This window comes from Citrus sinensis, chromosome 8 (assembly GCF_022201045.2).
Source record: "Citrus sinensis cultivar Valencia sweet orange chromosome 8, DVS_A1.0, whole genome shotgun sequence".
NCBI lineage: Eukaryota > Viridiplantae > Streptophyta > Magnoliopsida > Sapindales > Rutaceae > Citrus > Citrus sinensis.
The window spans coordinates 11,121,718-11,149,316 of NC_068563.1; the positions used below are offsets into that span (position 1 = coordinate 11,121,718).

Genomic DNA, 27,599 nt, shown 5'->3' on the forward strand with positions numbered 1-27,599 from the left:
ACCTTTTCGCCATGAGCTTGTGCGGAGGCTTATTTGCTTAGACCACTGTCCAGATATTGAGTCTACAAGCCAATAACACCTTCATTTCTTGGTTTGAAATCAAATATGCCATTTTAAACTTTTCTTTTTCTTTTTTTTTTTAATGTAAAAACAGATAAGTTTACTGGTTCAATTGGTCTTGGATCCAACCAAAAAGAAATCAATTGCTTTAAAATATTTTAAGCTATTGTATGTTTTGACTTTTGGACCGATTTGGCCACTATTTACCATTTTGAAACTAGCCTTTTTTGTTTTTCAAATATAGAAAAAGCAAAAAACTTAATATCATTGGTTTTTAGTAGTGTATGAAATCTATTCCGAATAAATAGTTTTCATTTCTTATTCCTTCCTAAAAGTGGGAAACAAAAAAATGGTTAGTATTATTTTTCAAAAGGTATTTGTGCATCTTTTTTTCTTATATAAAACAAATAAACAAAAATTAAAATAGTAAAAATAAATTTGCTCATATAAAGTAACAAAAGATGTAAAACAAGATGATTAGGTGAAATTTAAAAAAAAAATTAAAACAAAGACAAATGCATCCAGATTAAGGTGATAGACTCGTTAAATTTTGTATTTAATTATTGCTAATATGTTAAAATGTAAATGCTGGACTTGTTTACTAAGTACTATAAACATAAAACATAAATTTTATGTCTTTATATTTTCTTTCATGAAGTTAAAGGACGAAGTTGTGCTTGTTCTCAAAACAAAACAAAAATGCTACACTAAGTAGCTCTTACCCAACCTTTTTTCTTCCTGTTTTTTAAAACGAAAAATCATGAGTGCAAAATGATACTAAATGGGCTAAAGCTACAATGACGGGCCTCAATGCCCGGCATTATGCCGGCTTGTAAATGCAGTCATTGGATTCAAGTAAAATGAATTCAACGGCTGAGATTGAAAAGAAATTAAAAAAGAGAAAAATGGTTAACCTGTTAAACCGGTTCCCAAAGGTTGCAAAAGTAAACTTTGCTCTTTCACGGTTTCACCCACGCCATTCCCAATCTCTGGCACCTCTCTTTGAAATCACAAATTTCTCTCTTCGATTTGTTTAGTAATCACGCAAGATCGAAGACTCCATCTCGTTCAAAGCAAATAACAAGTGGAATCCATCAAGCGGTCACTGTCATCCTGAGGTGTTGAAGTTGAACACAGTTTCCTCTCTTTCTTTTTCATTTTCAAGTTAACGGCAAAGTGAGGAGGTAATTTTGACCTTTGTGGTTTTTGTGATGTATTGTAAATGTTGTGTGAAATAATTAGAGATTTGAAACAATTAGAAGTTTGGTAATTTTGAGTGAGAAAAGATATTTAGATGATGAAAAATTGATGTTGAAGAGATGATTAATGGCTTGGAAGCATGAAATTGGCAAGAAAACCCTCAAAACAATTTATTTTTTTTTTCTATTTTTTGGTTGATTTTTTGAGGTTTGGTTTTTAAGTGTTATTTTTCTATAGGTACCCTAAATTTTTCTTGTTTGGTTTTAGGTGTTGTTTGCTTGTTTTGAGCTCTACACTCTTTGCTAGGAATACTAAAGATGGGCGCTTAATAATTTGGTAAGAGCTTACCCATTATTCTGGGTCCGGCCTTGATACTACATTTATGTGTGGTCTATTTTAAGATTTGAACCATAGCATATAGTTATAAAATAGAGTACACAGAAGCTAGAAGGGGAGGACTTGGTCAGAGAGCATGGATACACTTTTTGTAAGTATAAAATCATTGCTTTAAATAAAGTTCTTATTATAACTATCAATTTTGTTGACGTAATTAGCTGAACTAAAATGTTGTGTACAGTAAGCATGAAGCAGAAAAGGTCAGGCAAGAATGGATAAAAAAAGTTTGTAAGGCGACAATTGTTAAAAAATGGAAGAAATTAACGAATGAGGAGAAGTGTTGATTTGGTACGATGCATGAGGACCCAAGTTCAAACATTGGTGAAAGGAGCTTAAAAAAAACAGATGAAGAACAAAAAATTGAGGATAAGCATAGCCAATATAATTTATCTCGTTGTTGTGTCAGCGCATTCACTAAGGTCATTTCCACAATGTCGTCTGACCAACAAGCTGCAATTAGAGAAATTGGGTTTGGAAGCATGCTACAATTACGATGTGGTCGCTTGAGACAAGACTTCTGTGAAACACTTGTCCAACACTATGATACAAAGAGGCATTGTATAGTTTTACATGGGAGAGAGTTTTGTTTAAACCCTACAACCTTCAGCATTGTAATGGGGATAAAAAATGGAGGGGAACCCATATACATCTAAGACGAAGCGGGTGATATAATTGAATTGCATGCCAAGTATAGAACGGGTGGAAGAAGAGTTGAAATAGCCGCAGTTAGTGAAAGATTGATAGCTAGTGAGAGTAGTGATGATGACTTTAAGATTATGTTTTGTTTGTTTCTTCTAGGAACTGTATTGTGTCCCACAAGTGCCAGCTACATCAATCCGATGTATCTGCATGCCCTAAAAGATGTGCAGTTAATCAGGAAAAAGGCTACACGATGCTTCAACTTTCTATGGGAGGGTATAACGAAGTATAAAGATCATAAAGTGAAGTTAGTGGTTGTGTTGTGTTTTTAGAGGTATATTTAAGAAATCTTAGATGCCATAATTAATGCCAAATATGAAAAATAAAATGACGTAGTCATTGGTTTTTGAATGAACAATTGTTTTACTTTAGTGCTATTTTGTATGATCGGTGCTCCATGGACAGAACAGTATGCCCTGTTAGTGTATGGACCAAGGAAGAGATTTAACGCTTATTGAATTGGCGGAAAAAGTTTGGGGACATGACAAGTACTGATGTTTGTTTTATTTTTTGTCTTGTTCACACATGCATTTAATTTTGTTTACGGTAAATTGAATATATTTTGATTGTCATTATGTATGATTGTTGTGCATATTTATTTTAGGTTCCAATGCATGAATCAAATTTTCTGCAGCTCGAAAGAAATTTCCCTCATTTTGAACAAACCGAAGATGCTGGGACGAGCACTATTAATATAGAGGAAGCTTTTAGGGTGCTAACACAGTGTGTCCAGAGAATTGAACACAAAATAGATTCATTCCATGTGAAAATGGAAATGGTTGAGAAGTCTTTGGAGGAATTGAGATCCAAGTCTCCGGTTGGTGCACCATCAAAACAACCATCTGATCCATCCCTGCCATCACCGAGCTTGAAAATAGTAGAACCCACATGTCCAGTCGGAAAAATCGAGCTAACCACTGATGGAAAAAACAAAATGGCAATAGATAACGATGAGGATTATGTGGATCGCAGATTGAACCTGAGCCTCGGTAAAATAATGGGCTGGATTGGAACAAGAGAAGGAATCGGTGAATTTCACAAAGATCCTACTCACTTTGTCGCAGGTTATGTCCCTATTCCACCACCTAATCTCCGAGATGAGGTACAGTTTTATAACGTCGTTTTCTAAAAATTGTTTCGATGATAACTCACTTATGAAGTAACTTACATATAAATTTATTTTTTATAAAGGATATAGACGAACCAATTGAACTTAGGTAAGAACCTCAAATATCTACTAGTGTCAGTGTCCTGCCAACGCGACCAAGTAGGAATTGTAGGCCAGGTCAATATCAACTTTCACCGTACGATCAAGTGTCGAGGGGAACAAATCCCAAGTATAAAGCTGGTTCATTTCAAGTCGATGATCCAGTTATGCTGGAAGAATTGAAGCTTATTCAATATGCTTTTAACAAAGAGGCTGACGGAAGGTAAAATTTAGAAGACTGAAATTAGTTTTCTGTATGTGGATGTTATGCTATACGACTAAAAAATGAATGTTTTCTCTTTAGTGAAATCATTGTTTCCAGTTACAGGGAAATTCTTAATCGGCATTCTTTATTGACTCTTTTACCTGAGGCTTATCTATGTGGAGAGGTATTAGGTTTCAACATTTGGTGATGTCACATTATATGTTTGTCCTTTATTATATGTTATTATATATCTCAATCAATATAATCACTTTTAGGTAATTTATATGAAAGTGTATCACCTCACCCTCATTCAACAGGTGGTGGAGAAAGATGTGGCAATGAATTGGTATTTACCAACAAGATATTCTGTGAGTCTTGCTGGTACTTTTTGCATTGTGTTTTGGTTTCTTTATTGAAAACTTCCTTATGCAACGTTGTCTTTATTATGTGTAGCAAGAAGTTCTAATGGTCAGAGATGAGGTGGATTTTTTTGCAAGGGCAGCTAGATATGGAAAGAATTATATGCAACATGTGCATAGGTGTCAAAAGGTTAGTTTCCTAACATTTTACTTATTTTAGTTTATACTAGTGTGCTTGGTGTATGACATTGACAATTGAAATGTCAGATTTATGTGCCAATAAACGATGAATCATCTCATTGGTACTTACTGATCGTGAATGTCAGAAATACAAGTGCAGAAATATGGGATCCTCTTCCAGATTCCCGCAGTAATAGAAGACGACACGATCAAACCATGCACATTGTATCTTAATCATGTTCTTTTTTTAGTGATCTATTTAACATTATCAGTTATGTATATTGTGTTATATTTACATCCATAATATTGTCTGGTTTTCGACATTGTCGACAGCTACATTCCTTGGATTGGATTCTGCAGCCTCAATTACCAAGCAACATGCAACACTTTAAGTTCAAGACTTTCCAATCAACCGGGGCATTGGAGTTCCAAAGCAAAGGAATGGATATAATTGTGGGGTTTATGTGATAAACTATATGGACATCCTAGAATTTATTCCGAATAAATCGTTAACTTTGGTACGACTATGCCAAACTTGTTCAATGGTTGAACTCAAAATTTTTGTAACTCCATAATTATATGAAAGCTACTAATTATATGAAAGTAATATTATTTTCCTTTCAAATTGACCAGTACACATATGAGAATGCACGGCGTAGGCTAGCAATTCAACTAATTAATTCTGCATTGAATGAAAATCGAGATAAATTACTGGAACTAAGCAATGCTTAGTTTGCAAATCACGTTGCAATAGTGAACCCTGTATCCTCTCAAGTGCAAAAGCCATCTCACCAACAAAGCGGCAACATTTGTAAGAAGAAGAAAGTTAACACGAGAACGCGCCTAGATATCGAACCACACTAGGGAATGATTATGCAAGTGATTGCATACTATTTTTTGTTGGAAGTTGTTTGAAACGTGTTGGGAGGTCATAACGTGACTTTTTTTGTCTTTTTGATTACGATGGTTGTAAAATGAATTTTGATTGAGAATTATCTTTAAATTTATGACATGGTTATGTATTCTCGGTCGAGACATTATTTAACTATAATGAACATATGCATGTTAATAGTGTTCATATCTCATCATTTGATACTGAACTGGTTGTCATGTTGGTACATGATAGTGAAATTCAAATGGTTATACATATTAACTCACTATAATGGCACTGTTTAATGAGGTCACCAATAAAAAACATTAGAAAATTGATTGCTTGCATGAGCTAACAATGTTGGATTGACACCAGCAAAGGCTCCAGGATTCTAGGTGCTTGATGAATCGAATGTGGTAAAACTGTTTCCATCGACACTAAAATCAATACCATGAAAGTTATTTGCAATGAAATGTCCAATAATGCAATAATTAAGTTAATTATTGTAAACATTAAACATATGATAAAGAACTTGGGACATACCTTAGTTGGGTGCTATCATTCATTTGAATAGGACAAGTTCGTGCTGTATGCCCAACCGACGACATTTTTCACTTTTTCTAGCGCTTTCTTCTACACATTTCGCTTTAGACATAGCGCCTTTTGTCTTTACAACTGCAGGATTACGAACTTTTATTCCCATCCACACTTTTTTATTTGGGAGACCGTCGCGTTCAGATTGTTGTTCATAAGTTAATGTTAGCCGATTGATTTCCACCAACGTATTTTCGTAGGCTTTAACCTTTTTTGCTGCATTGTAGCACATTTTATTGTAAGCGGCAGACAATGCACTAAATCTAGCCATCTCTAAAACATTGGTGTCAACTTCTGGTTTTGTAGTCCTGCAAGTATTGTGCTCCTTGACTTTTTTTGTCCATCTACGAAGAACCATATTGTCAGGAATCTTTTCAATTTGTTCCACTTTCAAGACATGAAACATATGCCTACAAGGAAGCCCAACAGACTCCATCATTTGACAAGAGCATTGTATGTGGTTTTCTTGTAGATTGTGGATGACATTCCACCATATTGCTGGTGTCCCAAATTCAGTGACTGTGTACAAAGTAGCATTGACAGCTTTGACAGTTTTTACTTCGATAACCGCGCCTTCTCGCTGCATCTCATCTCTAACCTTCAAAAAAACCCTTAATGGGAACAATTGTGCAGCATGTTTCTCCAGGCTATTTAAGTGCATTCTTAAGACAGGAGCATTGTATTTTGTTTTGAACTCATTGGATGTTTCTATGGCACGAATATTGCAGAGAGCATGATTGATTTGTCGCATAAACTCATACAATTTTAGTTTATGTTGGACAAATCGGCTAAGATATGTATTTATACTTTCATATCATTGAGTGCTTCGCATACCAGCAAAGAATGTTCCTCTAAGATAAGTTTCCGCCCAGTCGCACCGCTTCGAATACATTTTCTGTACCCATGCATGATGTTTAAGTGCGAATTCAGCCACTACAGCTGACCATTGGGTTTCAAATTCAGTTACCATCATAGGTGTCAACATCAAATCATGAAATTTTATCGTAAAGTCTTTGTTCTTCAAATTAGCTTGTGCATTGTGCTCGAGATGCCAACAACAAAGACGATGGATGCACCTGGTAAACATTGTCTTTATTGCCTTCGACATTGCCTTGTCACCATCAGTAATTACAGACACGGGCTTTCGGTTGCCCATAGTGGAGAGGAAAGTTTGCAGCAGCCACGTGTATGAGTCAATTGTCTCATCTGCGAGTAAAGCAAAACCAAAAATCGTTGTTCTGAAGTAATAGTTTGTTCCTACAAGTGTAACGAGGGGTTTATGATATGCATTAGTCTTATACGGTGCATCACCAAAACACTGACAGTTATAACGAGCTACACAATCAGCCCAAAACAAATTTCGTAGTCTATTTTCATCATTTAGTGTATACTCAAAGCAGAGTCTAGGGTCATGTTCAGATTTTGCCGCAAAGTATGTTATAGTTGTGTCTGAGTCAAAATCTGCAACCACGGCACGAGTGGAAGCATCTAGCGTGTTTTGCATGTCTTTGCGTGTGAACCTTAGGTTTTGAGGCCCCTCTACCTGATTAGCCATGTAATCTATGAATTGGCAAGTCTTCACACCAACATGCCTTAATGCCTTTGCTTGCGCAAGCTCTGCATCAGTAACCTTTTCGATGTGAACGAATGAGATAAACTTTATTATCAGAAGCCAAAGGATGGTTGTGCTCAGGCCTGAATTCTTTGACGATGTATTTACCAACTGATTCATCGTAATTCACTCAAAATGAGGCCCGACACCCGGTTCGTGTTATAGGTCGTGGTTCTCACACCCTACTGCAGTTTTGAGATTGTCTTTCATCTCTTAGCCCTTTGAAATGACAAACCCAACGCCGAATTGTGATTCTTCTAGACTTTTTTCCGCGCTGCATATCATCTTTCCTAAAACCAAAACCAATCATTTGGGCATAATTGTTATACCATTGTTTTGCATCCACTACTGAGTCGAAATGACTACCAAGAACGTCTGATGCCTGTAGACCAACCTTTGGAGCAATGAATATTCCTAGGTTGCTATTATTATGTGGGCTGCTCATATTTAACCCATGTTCAACCAAAATTTTGTTAATAACATAAGTCACAACCTTTATCTTAATAATTTAATATAATAATAAATATGAAACCTTCTATGAGCTCACAAATCTACTACTTCTATTACAGCACATACCTTTGTTGGAGAGAAACTTAACTCATGAAAAGTGGAAAAACCCTGTTCCAGAGATGTTCAACAAGATTTTAGAACATAGCATTTAGAGTGAGTGTGTTTTTTGTGAAGAAGTCTTGGACTTTAGCCTTAGAATAATCCCTTATTAATGGAGGGAAGGTGAGTTTTGTTTGCATCATATTTATTGCAAACCTAACCAACCAAACGTGCTAATTTTAAATGACTAACGTGATAACGAAATATCTTTGGACGAGATCCGGTCCACCGGTAATAATAACCGGAAAGCCGAATCCATTTTCAAAATTTCTGGGAACTATCCGGACAATCGGATAATTAAACCGGTAAGTCGGTTTCGAGCAGAATGTGATTCTGGATGCAACCGGCTAACTAGTTTCCGCTAACCGGTTAGTCGATTAGCGTCCAGAATCAAACTACACTCAACCGGCTGACCGGTTAGTGACAATCAGTTTGTCGGTTTCGAGCTTCCCTCTTTGGACGCTAACCGGCTAACTGGTTAGCGAAAATCAGTTAGCCGGTTGCGTCCAATGTGGTTTTGAATGCTAACCGGCTAACCGGTTAGCGGAAATCGGTTAGCCGGTTTCGCGATACACCAATTATTTCTTCTTCTTCCTTATTCTTTCGGCAATCCAGAAACCACTCTCTCTCTAAAAATTGATTTTTTCCTCTCTCTATCTCCCGCCAAAATCCTTCAATTCCACTCGTTTTCGATTCCAATCGATTCGTAAAACTTATTCCCCATCCATTCTTGTGTCCAAAATTATCTTTCAAATCTAGTTTCAACCTCAACATCACTAGATCCGAAATCAAATCTAGGGTTTGAACTGAAATTTTCTCTCTCTAGATTTCTTCCTCTTAAATGTATTCCCTATCCATTCTTACCGGATTTCATAAATGGTAAGCCGCTTATCACAAAAAATTCGTGTGTTTGTTTTTCTTTTCCCTTATTGTGTTTTTATTAAATTGATTGCTTTCAAATTTACTAAGGCTTTAAATTGGATATTTGTTAGGATAAGTTTTAAAATACCAATTCACCCCCCTATTGGGTTGCACAACTTGTATTTTAATAAACGTTAAACATGAAACCAGGGCGGCCGACATGCAACAAAAAACGTTAAACATGAAACTTACAATATTTCACGCGAAATATACAACTTATCACGTAAAGTTTACAACGTTGACGTCAAACATGAAACGGCCGAGAATATATGAGAATATTAGTTATTTTGGCTTTATCCAAAACATGCAATAACTAACGTCAAACATGCAATCGCGACGTCAGAAATGCAATAACTGACGTTAAAAATGAAATTTGCAACACTTCACGCCAAATATACAACTGATCACGTAAAATTTTCAACGTTGACGTCAAACATGAAACAACCGAGAATATTCGAGAATATTCTTTATTTTGGCTTTTTTCCAAAACATGCAACAACTAACGTCAAACATGCAATCGCAACGTCAGAAATGCAACAATTGATGTTAAACATGAAACTTACAACACTTCACGCCAAATATACAACTTATAATGTATGCAACGTTGACGTCAAACATGAAACGGCCGAGAATATTCAAAACTATTCTTTATTTTTGCTTTATCCAAAACATGTAACAACTACCGTCAAACATGCAATCGCGACGTCAGAAATGCAAAAACTGACATTAAACATAAAACTTGCAACACTTCATTCCAAATATATAACTGATTACGTAAAATTTGCAACGTTGACGTCAAACATGAAATGGCCGAGAATATTCAAAAATATTCTTTATTTTGGCTTTATCCAAAACATGCAACAATTAACGTCAAACATGCAATCCCGACGTCGGACATGTAACAACAAATGTTAAACATGAAACTTACAACACTTTACACCAAATATACAACTGATCACGTAAAATTTGCAACGTTGACTTCAAACATGAAACAACCAAGAATATTTGAGAATATTCTTTATTTTGGCTTTATCCAAAACATGCAACAACTAACGTCAAACATGCAATCGCGACGTCGGAAATGTAATAACTAACGTTAAACATGAAACTTGCAACACGTCACGCCAAATATACAACTTATAACGTAAAATTTACAACGTTGATGTCAAACACGAAACGGCTGAGAATATTCGTTATTTTGGCTTTATCCAAAACATGCAACAACTAACGTCAAACATCCAATCTCGACGTCGGACATGCAATAACAGACGTTAAACATGAAACTTGTAATACTTCAAGCGAAATATACAACTGATCATGTAAAATTTGCAACATTGACGTCAAACATGAACGGCCAAGAATATTCGAGAATATTCTTTATTTTGGCTTTATCCAAAACATGCAACAACTAATGTCAAACATGCAATCCCGACGTCGGACATGCAACAATTGACGTTAAACATGAAACTTGCAACACTTCATGCCAAATATATAACTGATCACGTAAAATTTACAACGTTGACGTCAAACATGAAACGACCGAGAATATTCGAGAATATTCGTTATTTTGGTTTTATTCAACACATGTAATAACTACTGTCAAACATGCAATCCCGACACCGGACATGCAACAACTGACGTTAAACATGAAACTTACAACACTTCACGCCAAATATATAACTTATTCAAGACATGCAATAGCTAACGTCAAACATACAACCAGGACGTCGGATGTGCAACAACTGACGTTAAACATGAAATACTATTTTTTTAATTTTTTATTTATTTATTTTTTCACATTTTATTTAATTATATTATATTGTATTATATCATTCAATTTCTTTATCTTTTGCTATTAATTATATTATAAAATACTATTTTTTGACATTTTATTTAATTTTTCTATTTTTCTATTTAATTTTTCATATATATATATTTTTAAAAAGGTGCAACCGGTTAACAAACCGGTTGCACCAAGTCTTTGGCTGCCAAAGGCAGCCGGGCACTCTTTTTGAGAGCCCGGCACGGTGCCGGCTACAATGCCGAACCCAAATGCCCTTCTTTCTAAATGAGTCCCACACTGCACGGAAAGTCATCAAACTGCCACATTTCCCTTTATCGTTATGAGTCCAACTCCAATATTTATTAATTATTTGATTTAATTACTTTTTTTTTAAAATGAACTTCTCAGTATTTCTATTAAAAAAAAATTCAGAGGAAACAAGTTAAATGTTGTGAAAAATCTTTCACCTATATAAAAAAATTACAGCAGTTAAAGAGTAATTTTTGCTGAAGCATCTACTGTCTAGCTGCAAGTTCAAAGTATATGGTAAAATCCTACTTCAACACAAGTAGATACTAGATATTATTCCTTAAAACTTATAAAAAATAGTTTAGTATGGGTACTCTACTATTTGTCACCAACCGAACCACTAGTAATGAATTTGACTCGATAATTAATAGAGATGAACTAATCTCGTTTGCTAGCCAGAGACCAAAACATAGAGCTTCTGCCTCAACAATATCGAGGTCATTGAATTGGTACCAAAATCACCCCTGTCGCCCTAACGAATCCACCATGATTATGTACTATAGCGACGTAGCTAACCTTCCCAAACTCAATATCCACAGACGCATCTATTATGCTTAAACCATCCATGAACTGCTGCCTGTCATCTATTAGAAACCAAAACAGAATCTTCCATACCAAACCTCACACTATCCATATGGCCATGTTTCACATTATCCGACACCCTTTCTGCATAGACCACCACACATGTAGGTTTGATAGTTACTCCCTAAAAATGTGGTTGGTTAATTTATGTTTTTCTTGAAATGAACTTTCATATATTTTTAACAATTTTGTTGACAGCTCATTGCAAGGACTCGAACTTGAATTCAAAGACTTCAAGGTAGCGAATTAGCAATAAAATTAACCTCCATATCTCTCATAAAATCAATTTGCGATGTCCCTCTCAATCGTGAAGCAATTGATCAAGATTGATGTATGTTGTTTGCATGGAATGAGTAGGGTAGTTTTTGGAGGTCATAACTTGAGGTATAGGTGTCCGTTTTAGAAGTGTAACATACAATTTCAAAGCTTGCAACAAGAAGAACCAAACCCAGAACCATTTGTGCTGTTCTGCCCAATGGTTGAACTAAAAATTTCACTTCTTTCCTAGTCATTTTTTAGTTTTAAGATATTTTCCTGTTTTTCCTGTTTCTTTTAGGATTTTTATCTTTTTCTCTAGATTTTGGATTTAGGTGCTTTTTGTTTTGTTTTTCTTATTTAAACTAGTAAAATTTTATAATAAATAATATTTTAAATTTTCCAAATTTGATAAATTCGGGATATTTAAGGTTACTATATAAAGGAGGTCTAAAACCCTAGTTTTGCTAATTCAAATCTATTTAGTAAACTTCATTATTCAGAAACATTTATTTCATTTATCTTTCAACCTATAACGTTTCCGTTTCATCAAAGATGAGCAAGATTTTAAATATGCAGATATGTTGAGAATAGTTTTTGAGTTGAGGATTCTTTTAGTATTATGGTGCCGCTGCTTTTAATCAGTCTCATTCGTTGTGAAATGACAATTGATAGGGCTCGGTAAATATAACTTTTAAAATTAATATTTGATGAAATAATATATCCTTAACAATCAATCCATCAATCGTGTCAATTATTGTGCCAAGGGCAAATTGTATGATATAATTGAAGCTATAGTTCTTGAGAGTTTGAGATGAGGCTGTAAATGAAAAAGTAAAAAAGCAAATGTAAAACTAACCAAATTAGGTAGATAACATAGAGCATCATGAATTATTAAGAAATATTAATTGAAACACATATAATTGTATATAATACAAGAGAGAAGACAAGGAACACTGCGTAAAATACACGTGAATCAGCCAGTAAAAAAATAAAGAAAAATTAAAGTGAAAATATCACAAGCACAATGCGTATATAATTAATCTTCCAGTATAATGCCAAACGTACTTTATGAAAGTTCACGACACATGAAATCCAACGACGATGAAACAATATGACGCAGCATGGTAATTTACGGATTAGAAGTTGAATGAGTTGGCTTAGCAATTTCCGGAAGATGAGGGGAAAAAGGCAGTTCAGGAAGATTTGGCAGCTCAGGCTTTGGAATCTCTGGAAATTCAGGTAGTTCTGGTAACTCAGGTTCTGGAAACTCTGGTAGCTCAGGTTGTGGAATTTCTGGCACTTCAAGTTTCTTTGGTAACTTAGGTTCTGGAATTTCAGGCAATTCAGGGGCTTTTGGGAGCTCAGGTTTTGGAATCTCGGGTAACTCGGGTTTTGATAGTGGTGGCAATTCAACTTTAGGCAATTCAGGTTTCAACAATGGTGGTAATTCAAACTTAGGCAATTCGGGCTTAGGTATCTCTGGCAACGCTGTCTCGAGGAGAAGTCTAGCACCTACTGCATTAATATTGTTGCACATTAACGAGAAAGTAATAAGTAGAAGTGTTAAGAAAAAAGATGGAAAAGATTTATAAGCCATAGTTTGAGATGAGGATGCGCAATAGGGTTATTATATCAATCAATTGAAAGAACTAATGCACGTGCTTTTGTGCATGACTGCATGGGTTTTCATGTGAATGGCCTTTTATCGATATGTGAGAAGTGGAGAAAAGGTGTTTTTCAGTTAAGGTTTGGTATGACAAAGAGAATGAAGCAAAAAAAAAAAAAAAAAAAAAAATTCAATCCTGTTAATTAGTTCAACTTCTCACCTGCATTACTTGCATGAATAAACATGATGAAAAGTTTCTTGCCAACCACTTTGTAGATACGCATGGTTATATTTTGTGACTTTCTTGCCTAGATTTTTTTCTTTTTTTTTTTCTCAGACTTTTAGAATTTATATTCAAAGCCATACTCTAAGGGACGGATACGTACATTTTTAAGAAGAATAATATATTATTATTTGTTTTATTATTTTTGGACAGTAATATATCATTTTATTGTTCAACAGTTAAACATGCAACTAATATATTCCAAATTCTTTGTGCATGTTTTCTTGTTATGGTTATTAATTAAGCAAGCACTCTCTCTAGCCTGACATGCATGCAATACTTCACGTATAACCAAACAAGATTGAGTGCAAGCTAACCCGATTATCATTTGTTTTTATTCTATTCCAAAAATTTTCCTTTTTTCTTGTAAATACTTCATCTAGTTTTTAATTTTTTTAATTAATAAAACTCAATTAGTATTTTGTTATTTCTTTTCTTTGACAATCTTATTTTCACTCTACACACAAAATTAAACAGTTTTATTGATGATGAATTTTTTAATGTCATTTATTGACTTAAACTATACATATTTTAAAGGGAAAATGACACCTACAACCCAAATATTTGGAAAAACGGTCGTAACGACCCCCAAGTTTTCAAAAGGGACATCAAAATCATTTTTTAACAATAATACCCTTTGAATTCAGTAATGAGAAAGTTAACTTTGAAGTTTTTTAATTAACAAAATTAAATATAAATAATATATTCTATCTAGTAGACTAATAATATTAAATTATTTTTAATATTTAAAATAATATTAAATTTTAAATTATTGCGTTTATCTTAACAATATATTTGTATTTATTATAGAGATTTTAAATAAATCTTTGGGTTAAATAGATTTTAAAATTAATAAAATATCTCCCTATTAATAATAATACAATTATTTTTTATAATATTCAAAATTATTTTGATTTTAATATATTAATTTAAATATTATTTTTCTATTTATTATTAAAATTAATTTAATATAATAAATTAGGTCTAATAGATTGCAAAATATAAAAATATTTTTAAATATCAAAATTATTTTAAAATGTATGTATTATTACATTTATTTTAATGCCATATTTCCATTTATTATAAAATTTTGTGGTCAATTTTTTGGATTTATAGAATCAAAGGGTATTATAGCAAAAGAGGGTTTTGGTGCCCCTTATTGAAAACTTGAGGATCTTTGTGACTATTTTCTCAAACCTTAATGGTGCAGATGACCTTTGCTTATTTTAAATTATAATTTGAAAGGAATTTTATGTAAAATAATATTTAATTAATTAGAAATAGGAAAAGAACAATATATTATTATGAATTTATGCAATTTATTTTGGTTCGATAGGACGAATTGACAGGTAAAAAAAAACGAGTTAATAATGAATGCAAGTAATTTATTGAATAAAACTTAAGTGTGTTTAATTATTATTTGTCTTTAAATGTAATTTTAAATAAAGTAGGGTTTTAAGGAATAAAGAAGGGGTGCGAATAACTTCACTCTAATTTCTATTGAACATTATACAATAAACTTAAAGCATGTACGAGTACTAGGAAGTGCGACTGAATGATGTGATCTCAAATTAACGTTTCCGAAGCAGAAGATAATGTTAGTTGAAATCTTGCAATCTGTTTAAAGACTCTATGTCTCATTATCCGACCATACACGAACATGGCGATTGGAGAGTTGATTCAGACGTACGACATCCAGAAAATGCCTGATTAGGTCGTTAGTACGTTAAGTGATACATGTACGCTGCACCTGTTACAACTCAAAACAAATATCCTAAGGTGGTGTTTGGTTGGGAGTAGAGAATGTAGGAGAGGAAAGTAATTTAAATTCTCTTTTTATTTCCATTGTTTGGTTTGACAAAATATATAAGAATTTAATTTCCATTAGAATTTAATATCCATTAGAATTTAATAGCCATCATAATGTAGAATTTGAATTCTACACTAAGTAGTGAAGAATTTAAATTCTTCTTATATTAGAAACTAAAGTTTCCAAAATTACCCTTCAACTTTTTAACTTATTTAATGCCATTAATAATTATTATTTATAATTTTATTTTATTGATTTAATATTATAAATGGACCTCCACCGGAAAGTCGTCGGACCACCGCCGGACCTCTCCAGAAGGTCCTAGACCTCCGCCAAACCTCGCCAGAAGGTTGCTGGACCACTGTCGGACCTCGCCGGATGGTCGCCGGACCAACGTCGGACTTCACCGGAAGTCGCCAGACCTCCTCCACCGGCAACCGGACCACCATTTTATTATATATAAATATATATAGTTTAATATTTAAGGTAAAGGATAAATTTGTCTAAAGGGAAAAATTATAATTCATTTTCTTATCAAATTTTATATCAAACCAAACAACAAAATCTAATTTCACTACTCTTCTTCATTCCTTTCTTCTCCCTTCCTCTCCATTCCACTCTTTTCCTCTCCTCCCTTTTCTTCAAACCAAATATGACCTAAAACGACAAATACCATTGTGTGCTGTTTTGATCACTCAAAATGGCATGAGCTTGTCTCATATTAGATTTATCAAGGGTAGCCCTGAAAATTTTTTTCTTTTTCCTTTTATAAATATCAGTAAGATTTTAATTGTAATATATCGGTGTATTAAAAAGAAATGGCACGAGCTTGCCACGTGGGCCAAGATAGCTCAAAGGCTATTAAGATGTTTGGTTTTGGCTGAAAACATTTGGGTTTGTTGCAACAAATCTAGAAATGGCTGACTAGTGGAAGATTCCAAAAGGTCATCGTGGGAGCCATGCTTGATTTGAATAAATAAAAGGAGAGTGGAAGAAAAGAAATGAGGAGATGGGAAAGAAATAAGAAGAAAATATATGAATTTTATGTTAAACTATACAATGAAATTTTAGAATGATTATTTTTTCCTCTCATTTTCTTTTGTCCTCTCTTCTTTTCATTCCTTTTCTCTTCTCTTGTTTCTTCCAACTAAACATGGACTTAAAAGATCATTTTTATGTTATGTTAGGATATATATTTTTAGGGAATGGCCAATATGGAGAATTGCAGTAATAATAGTGAAACTTTGTTCTATAAAGAAATGTGTTTACAACTCTATACGTAGAAAGAAAATAATAGTAATAGATAAACTGTAGAAAAATAATGTGTACTTTAAGGCATGTTACAAATGTTGCTTTTCTTAATACGTTATTTGTTCCCCCAATTAAGCGATGCACATAGATTAAGAAAATATGCCTCTAGGATACAATTAATGAAAGCAAACCTAAACACTCTTGAATGTCACAACCTGCCAAAAGTCAAAATATTGTTCCTGCAGTAAGGATTATATTGGATATTTGATGCATAAAATAAGTATTATATGATGAAATTTGTTTTAAGAAAGAGGGCTAAGAAAAGACTGTTATGATAATTATTTTATGGACTAAACAAGACTTGTTTGTAGATATAATTGTACCCTTCCATTTGGATTGTCATTTTTTATGATATCCCTTCCTTCATGGCCACTGGATCAAGATTTGACTTTAATCAATGGTCCAAATTGAACTATTACCATTTCAAATGAAATGTCACCGTGAAAGGATGCATTCTGAAATAAAATGATATCTCTTCTATAAGGCACCGTTAATTGAACATGTCGTTACAATAAGATATAATTTATTTTGAAATTGTTCTAGCATGTCTTTCATGAGAAAGTAGGCTACTAAAGGTAAACTAGAAAAATTATGTTTTTATTTTCAATTCTATTATTTCATTTTTAATTTTTGTTTTTTTAAATTTTATGTTAGTTTGTGATTTTTTTTTCTGTTTAAAAATTATCAGTTATTCACCCAAAGATTACCTTGTTATAAAAAATATAACAAAAATTCATACTCGTTCAATTTTGTACTTAATCTTTACAATGTGTATCAATCATTTACCAAAAAGTTAAAATTAACCTAATAAAATTACCATTATAATTTGTGTTTGATTCTATTTTATCATTTTGTGAATACAATGTTGCCTCTTTAGTGGAGGTTGACATGCATTATAAGCAAGGGTGTAAAATTGAATAAATTCAAATTTTTATAGTATTTTTTATATCAGTGTAATTTTTGGAAGAATCAGACTATTAGCACCCCTCCAAAATTCTTTTGAAACCCCTTTTTCAATTATATTCTATTTAATGCCAAAAGTACCCTTTTTTAAAAATAAACACTATTTTCATTTATAAATCTTACAATTTCTAATAATTTTCTCACTCTTTCAATCTTAATAATTGCATTCCTCTCTTTAAACTTTCCTTATTATTTAATTCTAAAAAAAGATCTAAAAGAAAAAGTAAGAAAAACCTTATAAAATATTGAATATTTTATGGGTCCAATACAATTTTTATCGTACATATAAATTTTGGGTGCAACAATTAGTTTGAGAATCCTTAAAAAATTATTTGTAGTGAGATAAAATTTTATTTAATATATTTTCTCACAATGTTGTATCCTAATTTTGTTGCTACATATATTACAAGAGTATTATTTTGGCTTAAAAAATTTGCTTCTTAAATTTAGATTATTTTAATGATTAAAAAAATTTATAGATTGATTCTTAAATTCAGATTATTTTAATGATTACAAAAATTTATATTGTCAAGCAAGATGAAATTGAAGAGAGAAAGAAAATATAAATGGGATTAATTCTATGTACATTTGTCCTTAAATGTAATTATAATATCACAGGGGTTTTATAAGATCAATGAAGGGGTGCCAATAGTCCAACTCTTTTTGGAATGGTTAATAATTTTCCTCTCTTTAAAAAAAAAATTGTGTGAGTTTGTGATTGATAACATATTTGGTCATCAATTGGGGGTCTCATTTGATTGGATTTGCTTAATCAGGTTGAATAAGTACATAGTTTATACAACCCAACAAAATTATTAAACGAAAATACTAATAACTACCATTATATATAAAAATTTCGTTGCAATATTTTTTTCACCACTAAGACACATATATTGTGTTAACAATTAAAAAACAAAAGACATAAATACCATCTCACGTCTCTTTCCCTTCATTTGTAATATTGTGAATTAAAACATAGCAAACATAACTTACAAAATCCCTAGATCCACCACACTGCCGACACTCCCAAAGCCTCTCCCATCACTGTTGTCACTATTTTCGACTAGCCACTATCATCATCTCCCTTCACCAAGATCTGGACTCTTTTACTGTCATCTCCACTGTCACGGATAGCTTATCTATTCTTCTTCACGGTAATGGCCCCTCTGTCCTTTAATTGCCTTCCATAATCTATTTCTTGTGTTGAATTTTTTATTCTTTCGTTGCAACTTTTATCATTGTTTCTATAATCTATTTCTTGTGTTGAATTTTTTATTCTTTCGTTGCAACTTTTATTATTGTTTTTAAATTGTGCTGACCTCACCTAAAACAAAAGCTGGACTATCTTTGTTTTTTTTTCCATTTTATGTGCTTTGACTATATGATGACCATAAAGACTCACATGTAGCAATCACCTAGGGAATTAAAAATTATAGATTTTCATACAAACAATCTTTTGCCTATGATGATGTTAGAGTGGGGCTGAAAAAAAAATATTAGCCCACATATATATGTATATGTGTGTGTAAGATTTATTCTTGATTACTATAATGTAGTGTTAATTAATTAATTAACTAATTATTAATGTAGTGTTAATTAATTAATTAACCAATTATTCTCCTCCATAGGAATATGATATGTACAATTGATTTAGTATTTCTAATTTTTTTGTAATTTTTTTATTTTTTAAAAACTTAAGAACATTCATGCTTATTAGTTTTATGTAGTTGTCCCAAGAGCGTGATCATATAATTTTCCTACTAATTAAAAAATAAAATTTTAATTCTTATATAAAATTTTGATTAGATGTACGTTGTCACACTTGTTATAGTGTGTAAAAAATGTGTATCAATTTTGCATTGAAAGATTTTTGTTGTCGCCCTACAACCCTATCAATAAAATGATAACAATCGTTGCAGATAATATCAGCCCTCTTCCTACGTAAACTAACAACAACTACAAAATAAAAAATAACGCATTGATTGTTTTCTTGCAACTTTTATTGTAGGACCTCTTATAATTGACAAGAGTGGATTAAGCCACAGACTAATGACAATAAACTAGGCAATAATAATGAAAAAATTGCAGCCAATTCTGGACATGTTGTGTGCCCTTTTTCAAGTATTTAGATCATCACAATTGCTCTCCATACACGTTGATAATAATTAAATAATTATTTTTTATCAAAATGCACTAAAAGACAAAGGGAAATAATTGAAATATGATATAAAAACATCGCAAAAAATGGACCTACATTTTATCCAATTATATGGAGTTTTAATAATCAATAACTTAGCATGTGACATTGCTTGCAACATTGTCCATTTTTGCTCGGCTGTGCCAGGCTTGTGTTCTTATCTATTTGCTTTAATTTATCGTTCTTGGAATTTCAGAATAATTTATTTTTGGCATGGATGGTTGTAGCTTATAAGGCATTGACATTATAATTATCATACCAATTGTGAAATATTAATTATTTATTAGAAGCTATTACAGTTTTAGAAATTGTATCTAATGGGTGTTAATTTGTTGTAGCTTCCAAGATATGTATTGCAATATTATCTTTCTTTAAGAGATGAATAATTCCTAGATGCTAGGTGAGACAACAATTTTTTTTTAAACTTTTAATAAATTTTAATTAAGTGGATTGGCCGTATGCAATCTAGAAGAGTGATATTTAAAGACTTTTATTTATCTTGTTAATTCATTATCCAATTTAAATTTTGAGAGAATTAGGACTTGAAAATAGGTATACACACACACACACACACATACATATATATGTATATACATGTATATATATGTATATGTATAATCAAATTGCCACCATCAATGGTAGCTATGACTCATCCATAAATGTATATGGAGTATCAGTTTTTTTATAAATGTCTCTCCAATTTATAGGTGGAGCATCAATTGTTGATCAACTAGAGGACATTCCAGCGATTTAGGATTTGATCAGGATTACATGTAAGTGAAATTTTTTCAAATTAAAAACATGGGTTATTGTTAATTTATAAGTTTTTCATTAGATAAGCATGCCATGAAATATTCACAATAAAAAATATGTTGTTATTAATGTTTTCAAATTAATATAAGTGTATAGGAAAAATTATTGTACTTGATGGTAATGCATTAATTTATAGGAGCTGTAAATAATTTTCCTAAATTACGAATTTATTATTAAAGCTATAATGATAATAATTTTAAACATTTGAAATTAAACATGCAATTTTATTAAATTAAACTGATAATATATAATATATGAACAGGTAAAAATATTTGAAATTGATAGAACTTCGATGACTTGTAATCGATTATCCATAGAGTATCAGACTGGAGTTGCTGATTTCTTAGATTTTTCCATTTTGAATGCTGAAAAATGAATGTCAATTAGATGTCCTTGCACTTTTTTTTTTGTAATATGGAGTTTCACACTCCTCAACAAGTAAATGATCATTTATTTGAAAAAGGTTTTCTCGCAAAATATAGAGCTTGTACTTGGCATGGTGAAACTGATCTCATTTCTACATTTACAAAGTGTCAAGACCATCCACATAGTCAAAGATTTAGATGTCATGTTTACAATGATATAAATGACATGGTTGAAAATGCTTACGAGCATTGTGATAAAGGCCCTCATTCTCTTAAGGATATACTTGAAGATGCGGAAAAACCTTTGTATTCGGGTACAAAACATTCAAAGCTATTTGGTTTAATGAGACTTTATAATGTGAAAGGAAACAATGGGTAGTCTGATAAAGGGTTTTCTGCTTTGTTAGAAGTCCTTGATGATATTTGCCAAATAATAATAATCTACCTAAGTCATTGTATGAGGCCAAGAAGACAATGAAAGTGCTAGGCTTAGAGTATGAAAAAATGCATACATGTCCAAATGATTGCATTCTGTATAGGAATGAATTTGCTGATCTTACTCAATGCCCAAATTGTGGAGCGTTTGGGTGGCAAAGAAAAAAGCTAGTTCAAAAGAATTTCCTCCTGTTCCTGGGTTCAAAAGATTGTTTCAATCACCACAAACAACTCAAAACCTAACATGGCATGTTAATAAGAGAATTAGAGATGGCAAGCTTTGCCACGCAGCAAACTCCCCAATCTGACAACTAATTGACAACAAGTGGCTAGAATTTGCACAAGAACCTAGAAATTTTCATTTGGCTCTCTTCACTAATGGTGTTAAGCCATATAGTACACTTAGCACTACTTATAGTTGTTGGCCCGTTACATTAATAACATATAATCTTCCTCCATGCTTGTGTATGAAGAGAAAATTTATGAAGTTGTCTCTTTTGATATCTAGCCCTAAACAACTTGGAAATTATCTAAATGTATACCTAGCACCTTTGATTGAGGACTTGAAAATTCTATGGGATGTAGGTGTTGATGTTTATGATGCATATAGAAAAGAAACCTTCAATTTACGGGTCGTGTTGATGTGGACAATCAGTAACTTCCCAGCATATTGAAACCTCTTCGGGTGTACTACTAAAGGCTATTATGCTTGCCCAATTTGTGTGATAGACCCTTGTGCCTGTTAGCTCCCACATAGTAAAAAAATGTCATATATGGGCCATTGTCGATTTTAACCACTTACTCACCCATTTCGAAAACTCAAAAAGGTTTTTAATGGGAAGTAAGAGCGGGATGAGCCTCCTAAAAGTTTGTCTGGTGAGGAAATCTTTACGATGGTGAAAGATATTGACACTAAGTTTGGAAATAAGAAGGGAAAAAAATGGAAACATGATGAGAATATAACTGAAAAATTGTACAAAAAGAGATCAATCTTTTTTAACTTAGAATATTGGAAGCATTTATTAGTTCATCATCAACTAGATGTGATGCACATTTTTAAAAATGTGTGTGAAAACATCTATGGCACACTACTTCATCAACTGGGCAAGACAAATGATGAGATTAATGCTAGAAAATACCTTGAGCATCTTCAGATAAGGGAGAAACTAGTTCTTGATGAAATAAACAAAAATAACAAAGTCTTACCTCTAGCTTCATACACTTTGAGTAAAGAAGAAAAAAATAATTTTTTGAAACCTTGGAAAGTGTAAAAGTTCCTAATGGTTATTCTTCTAATGTCCAAAAACTTGTTTTAAGGGATGATTGTCAGCTTTAAGGTCTTAAGTCCCATGATCGTCATATTTTGATGCAACAATTGCTACCATTAGTCCTTTGAAATTGTTTACTTATAAATGTTAGAAATGTCATAATCATGATGTGCTTCTTTTTTTAATTCATTGTTCTGTAAGGTAGTAGAACCTAATACTCTTGACCACTTGTAAAAGGAACTTGTAATCACTTTTTGCTTATTACAATAGTACTTTCTACCTAGCGTTTTTGACATAACAATCCGTTTAACAATCCATCTAATTGAACAAGTTAGGTTATGTGGGCCAGTTTATCTTCAATGGATGTATCCTTTTGAGAGAGAGATGAAAACTCTTAAGGATTACGTTTGTAATCGCTACCGCCCTGAGAGTTGTATTGCAGAAAGTTATATTGCTGAAGAAGCACTTGAATTTTGTGTTGAGTACCTCTCAAATTGTGATATTGTTGGACTACCTATTGGTTGTCTAATTGATTTTTCAATCAAAGGGCCTTTGGGAGGTGCAAACATTAAGGTGGTTGATGATACTTTATTGGCACAAGTACACCAGTGCGTTCTAATGAACACCACTGAAATCCAAACATACATTGAGTAAGCTATTCTTCAATTTTTTTCAATACATATTAAGATTGAATTATAATATTACTATTATAATTTTAAGTATTAATGTGGTCTTACTGTAGGGAGCATATATATTATTTGGCATCAACACACCCCTATAAGGCAAAAAAAAAAAAACATCTATGGTTGCAAAATGAACACACTCGTACATTTTCCGCTTGGTTACAAAAAAAGGTTAGAATTAATGCTTAACTAAATACAATAAGGTAGAAACTTTAACTTTAATAAGATTTTTTTTCATGTAAGTAATTATTATACTTTTTAATTTAAATTATAAGTAGCACATGATAGAGCAAATAATGTGCTAGTCGAGGAAATAGTGTGGTCGTTGGCAAACAAACCGCACTCAAGTGTGGTGATAGACCCTGGCTACCAAATTAATGGCTTTGATTTTGCAACAAGGGACCGGGACAATAATCGTGTAACCCAAAATAGTGGTGTTAGAGTTATCGCTAACACTCTATAAATTTCAAGTTCAAAAGATAAAAGTCCTCATTATGGAGACATGACTTTTATGGAGTCATTGATGAGATGTAGCAGCTTGATTATCTGATGATTAAAAAAATATTTTTCAAGCGTGATTGGGTAGATGATAGGGGGGTTAGTGTTGATGATTTGGGTTTCACTGTAGTTGATTTAAATTGAATTGGTTATAAATCTGATTACTTTATTCTAGCTTGTCATACAAAACAAGTGTTTTACATAAAAGACCAGGTAGATAAGAGTAAATCAATAGTTTGTTCAGTGACTGAAAAAGCTTATAAGTCAAATGGGGAAACATGTGAGGACATTGATGTATTTTCACAATTATCCAACATACTTCTAGTATATGAGTTGGATGAGAAGGATGACGAAGGAATTTATGACAGAAAAGATTGTGATGTTATTCCAATAGATATTGATTTAGAAAATCACTAAATGCATTCTTATTGCTAGTTTCCAGTGAGTGATTTATTTATTTTATTATATTCCATTACTATTGTATTGGCTTTTTAATTTAATTGATGTACTTATTCATTTTAGTCATTTTCAACATTATAGGAGATATGGCTCAAAACGATGTGTTCACTCTTCTAGAGCTCGAAGGAAGACCAAGGAGAAGAAAAAAAAAGGCTTGCAAAAAGAAGAATTTAGTAATAAAGCTCTAGTTGAGTACAATTCTTATGGTGTTCTAGTTGGAAAGGGAAGAAACGATCTAAGGAGTTATATTGGCGTCATCGTACGTGAAACAATTTCAATCTTACTTGATGATTAGAGGCGTGTGCCACTAGAAATGAAGGAAACTCTATGGCTTCATTTTTCAGATTTTTTTAATTCTTTAGTAATATATTTAATGATTTTAAATAACTTTCGGATTTATTTAAACTCGGTTTTAATCTTTGTCATTGCTTTATAGAAAAAATTCAAATTGAGCTTGAAATGCAAAAGCCAAGTGTTAAAATGGATGGGGGTTGCATCAAGAAACTTTAGAAGTGAGCTGGCAAAAGAATTCATACTACCATATAAGGATGATATAAAGTCACTAAGGTTGCCCCATATTGAATATTCGAGTATTAAAAAAGAAGATTAGAAACTTTTTGTTGGTAAGGTTGTCTTAAGATTTTCACCTGTGCTGTTTGTTAATATTACTTGATTTATTTCTTAGTGGTTACTAATAATTAATTGAAACCCTTTTGTTCTTTATTCTATTATTTGTGCAGGAAAAAAGTACGAAAGCAAAAGAAACAAGAGCAAAAAATATATATAAGCATCGCTTGGGTAGCATAGGATATAATGGCGTGTTGTATAGAAAAGTATGTACAATATAATATAGTTGTGCAATAAAACCCAACCAATGCATATAATATAATAGAATCAATACTTTTTGTTTTCTGTCAACCTATAACAGAAAAAAAAAAGAATAGAGTTTCTGAGCGAGAGATTGACCGCAGTAAAGCTTGGTTAATGGCACGAGTAGACTGAGATGGCAAATATGCTTCTGAAGTGATGCCAATAACTGAGAAAATAGTAAGTCACTTGTATATTTAATTCTTATATATTCCATTCTTTTATGGTATAATTAAGTTTACTTCTATTTTGAATTTTGAGGTTCTGATAATTTGTTATTGGTGATTCTTTAATTCCTTAATTCAACTTGTAGATTTATAATTTTTTTTTTTGTAGGTAGAATGAGCTGAAGAGTCAAGTTGAACAAGGAAAATTTCAATCACATGGGTCAAATGACATCTAAGCGAAGCTTTTCAAAAACAACCAAATGGAAGCAGGGTGCAAGGAGTAGGACAATTCATCACCACATCTATGTACTTTCATGTTCCTAATACTACATAGTTGACAAGAGAAAGAAAGATGTATCAAGAGAGTTTTCAATTTATGTCTGCTCAATTGGAACACATGAATGCAAGGTTGAATGCCTACAGTAATATTGAAGTTGGTAGTTCTAACTATCCTAAACCCAAACCTTCCACCGGTGTTCAATTTGAGATTGATCAACAATCTCCTGAAGCTCTTGGAAAAAGAAAGGTTAGTAGAGGGAATATTAAATGTCATTATTTTATTTTCATTTATTTCTATTTGTATATGCATGTGTTACTACTAATTGTACGCATGTATATTTTAATTATTTCATAGGTCGGTTTCCCATCGGGTGAGTTTACTCAAAAATCTGTGAAGAGTATAATGAATTCAAAGAACACTCTTATTAAAATTTCCCAACTAACTCCTCAACAAACTCCAAACAAACTAGATTTTGAAGTTACTTCAAAGCCTTCGCCAAGAAAATCTACCAAATTAATTTAGATGTACAATTCCTCTATGATGAGAGAGTATAAAAAAAAGAACCACTAGTCATCAAACAAACAACAAAAAAACTGAAGCAAGGTGCAAAGAATACAAGGGCAGCTACACAATTAAAAAAGGATGACACGAATGAATATATGAACATGTCTTAAAAGTCTTTTTAAAATTGGATCAAAAAGTCGTGTGAAATAAATTTGAGATCAAGATTCATTTTTCTTTGTTATTGTTTGACTGCTGGGTATTGTTGGTGGGTTTAGTATTATTAAGCATGTTTATAAGGATTAGATTAATGCATTTTCACCAATTTTCTAGGTTCATTGAAGGTAATTTTGAAAATTTTGGGATTAATTTTAAATTACTCTCTCATGAAGTGATAATTTTCAAATTAAATCCTTTAATTTTAAAATATCAAGTTATCTCCCAAAAGTAATTATCTCGCTATTATTTTTAACGACTAAAAGGATGAAATAGTATTTGTACATTCTCTTACAGTCAATTAATACAAAAAAAATCAAACATCTATGTAGGCTAATTTTCATGGGCCTAAATCTTTTTTAGTTTTTCGAAACACACATAAATATTTTAAATATTTATAGTATGGACCTAAATACTTTAAATATTTTCATTTATACCCAATAGATACCAAACTCGTTGCCGCACATAACCATGGCAACCAAATCCATGGCCATATATAGCCAAGGCAACCAAACCCTCACTGGCCATGGAAACCAAACCCATGGCCATGCATGGCCAAGGTAGCAAACCCTTAGTTGTGCACAGCCATGGAAACCAAACCATGGCAACAGGTGACCAAGGCAACCAAACCCTTAGTCGCTCGTGGCCAAGGCAGCCAAACCCATGCCTGCATGAACGCATGGCCGTATGATCCATGGTCATGCATGGCAGTGGCGGATCTAGAAAAATAATTTACTGGGGGCTAAATTAAATAATAGTAAAATGTAAAAATTGAAACTTAAATATATAAAATTTTTTATAACACATTTACAATTGTTCTCTACGCGATTTCACATTCTGAAAACATTGTGCAATAAACTCATTATCAACACTATTAAATACATCTTTTTTTCTACATAAACAATCAAATTATTATTCATCCATTCATCTCCCATCCAATTCCGAAGTTCATTCCTCACAAATTTCATCGATGAAAATATTCTTTCTACTGTGGTTGTAGAAACTGAAAAAAGGGGCTTATTGATAATTTGA

The 27,599-nt window shown here is 32.4% G+C and overlaps 3 protein-coding genes and 1 long non-coding RNA gene across 13 annotated transcripts; 2 read left to right on the forward strand and 2 right to left on the reverse strand.

Annotated features, from left to right (window-relative positions):
- The first annotated feature begins 1,006 nt into the window (after positions 1-1,006).
- LOC112499228 (uncharacterized) lies at positions 1,007-4,895 on the forward strand. 5 transcript variants are annotated; one of them, XM_052431929.1, is made up of 9 exons: positions 1,008-1,244; positions 1,528-1,747; positions 1,838-3,457; positions 3,547-3,785; positions 3,885-3,951; positions 4,043-4,135; positions 4,221-4,316; positions 4,394-4,531; positions 4,640-4,895. In XM_052431929.1, exons 4-9 carry the CDS (start codon positions 3,730-3,732, stop codon positions 4,772-4,774), a joined length of 585 nt encoding a protein of 194 aa, XP_052287889.1. In that variant the 5' UTR covers positions 1,008-1,244; positions 1,528-1,747; positions 1,838-3,457; positions 3,547-3,729; the 3' UTR covers positions 4,775-4,895. The 5 variants fall into 5 exon arrangements, 4 of the variants coding, with proteins under 4 accessions (XP_052287890.1, XP_052287892.1, XP_052287889.1 ...); XM_052431931.1 differs by having other exon boundaries at positions 4,085-4,135; XM_052431930.1 differs by having other exon boundaries at positions 1,007-1,244; positions 1,838-3,785.
- An 844-nt stretch (positions 4,896-5,739) lies between these two features.
- On the reverse strand, positions 5,740-7,503 carry LOC127899304 (protein FAR1-RELATED SEQUENCE 5-like). The gene is made up of 2 exons (XM_052432652.1): positions 6,606-7,503; positions 5,740-6,479 (listed from the first exon to the last, which is right to left on the reverse strand). The coding sequence occupies exons 1-2, from the start codon at positions 7,501-7,503 to the stop codon at positions 5,740-5,742; spliced, it is 1,638 nt and encodes a 545-aa protein (XP_052288612.1).
- Positions 7,504-12,726: 5,223 nt separating this feature from the next.
- LOC107178186 (protein PELPK1) lies at positions 12,727-13,540 on the reverse strand. The gene has a single exon (XM_015533059.3). It carries the CDS (start codon positions 13,440-13,442, stop codon positions 12,975-12,977), a length of 468 nt encoding a protein of 155 aa, XP_015388545.2. The 5' UTR covers positions 13,443-13,540; the 3' UTR covers positions 12,727-12,974.
- A 5,242-nt stretch (positions 13,541-18,782) lies between these two features.
- LOC102627305 (uncharacterized) lies at positions 18,783-26,122 on the forward strand. Of its 6 annotated transcripts, none has more exons than XR_008050913.1 (7): positions 18,783-18,972; positions 20,723-20,788; positions 24,618-24,795; positions 24,973-25,159; positions 25,277-25,369; positions 25,465-25,583; positions 25,740-26,122. It is a non-coding gene; the product is annotated as an uncharacterized LOC102627305 (long non-coding RNA). The 6 variants fall into 6 exon arrangements; XR_008050916.1 differs by having other exon boundaries at positions 25,744-26,122; XR_008050911.1 differs by having other exon boundaries at positions 25,277-25,583.
- Positions 26,123-27,599: the final 1,477 nt, after the last annotated feature.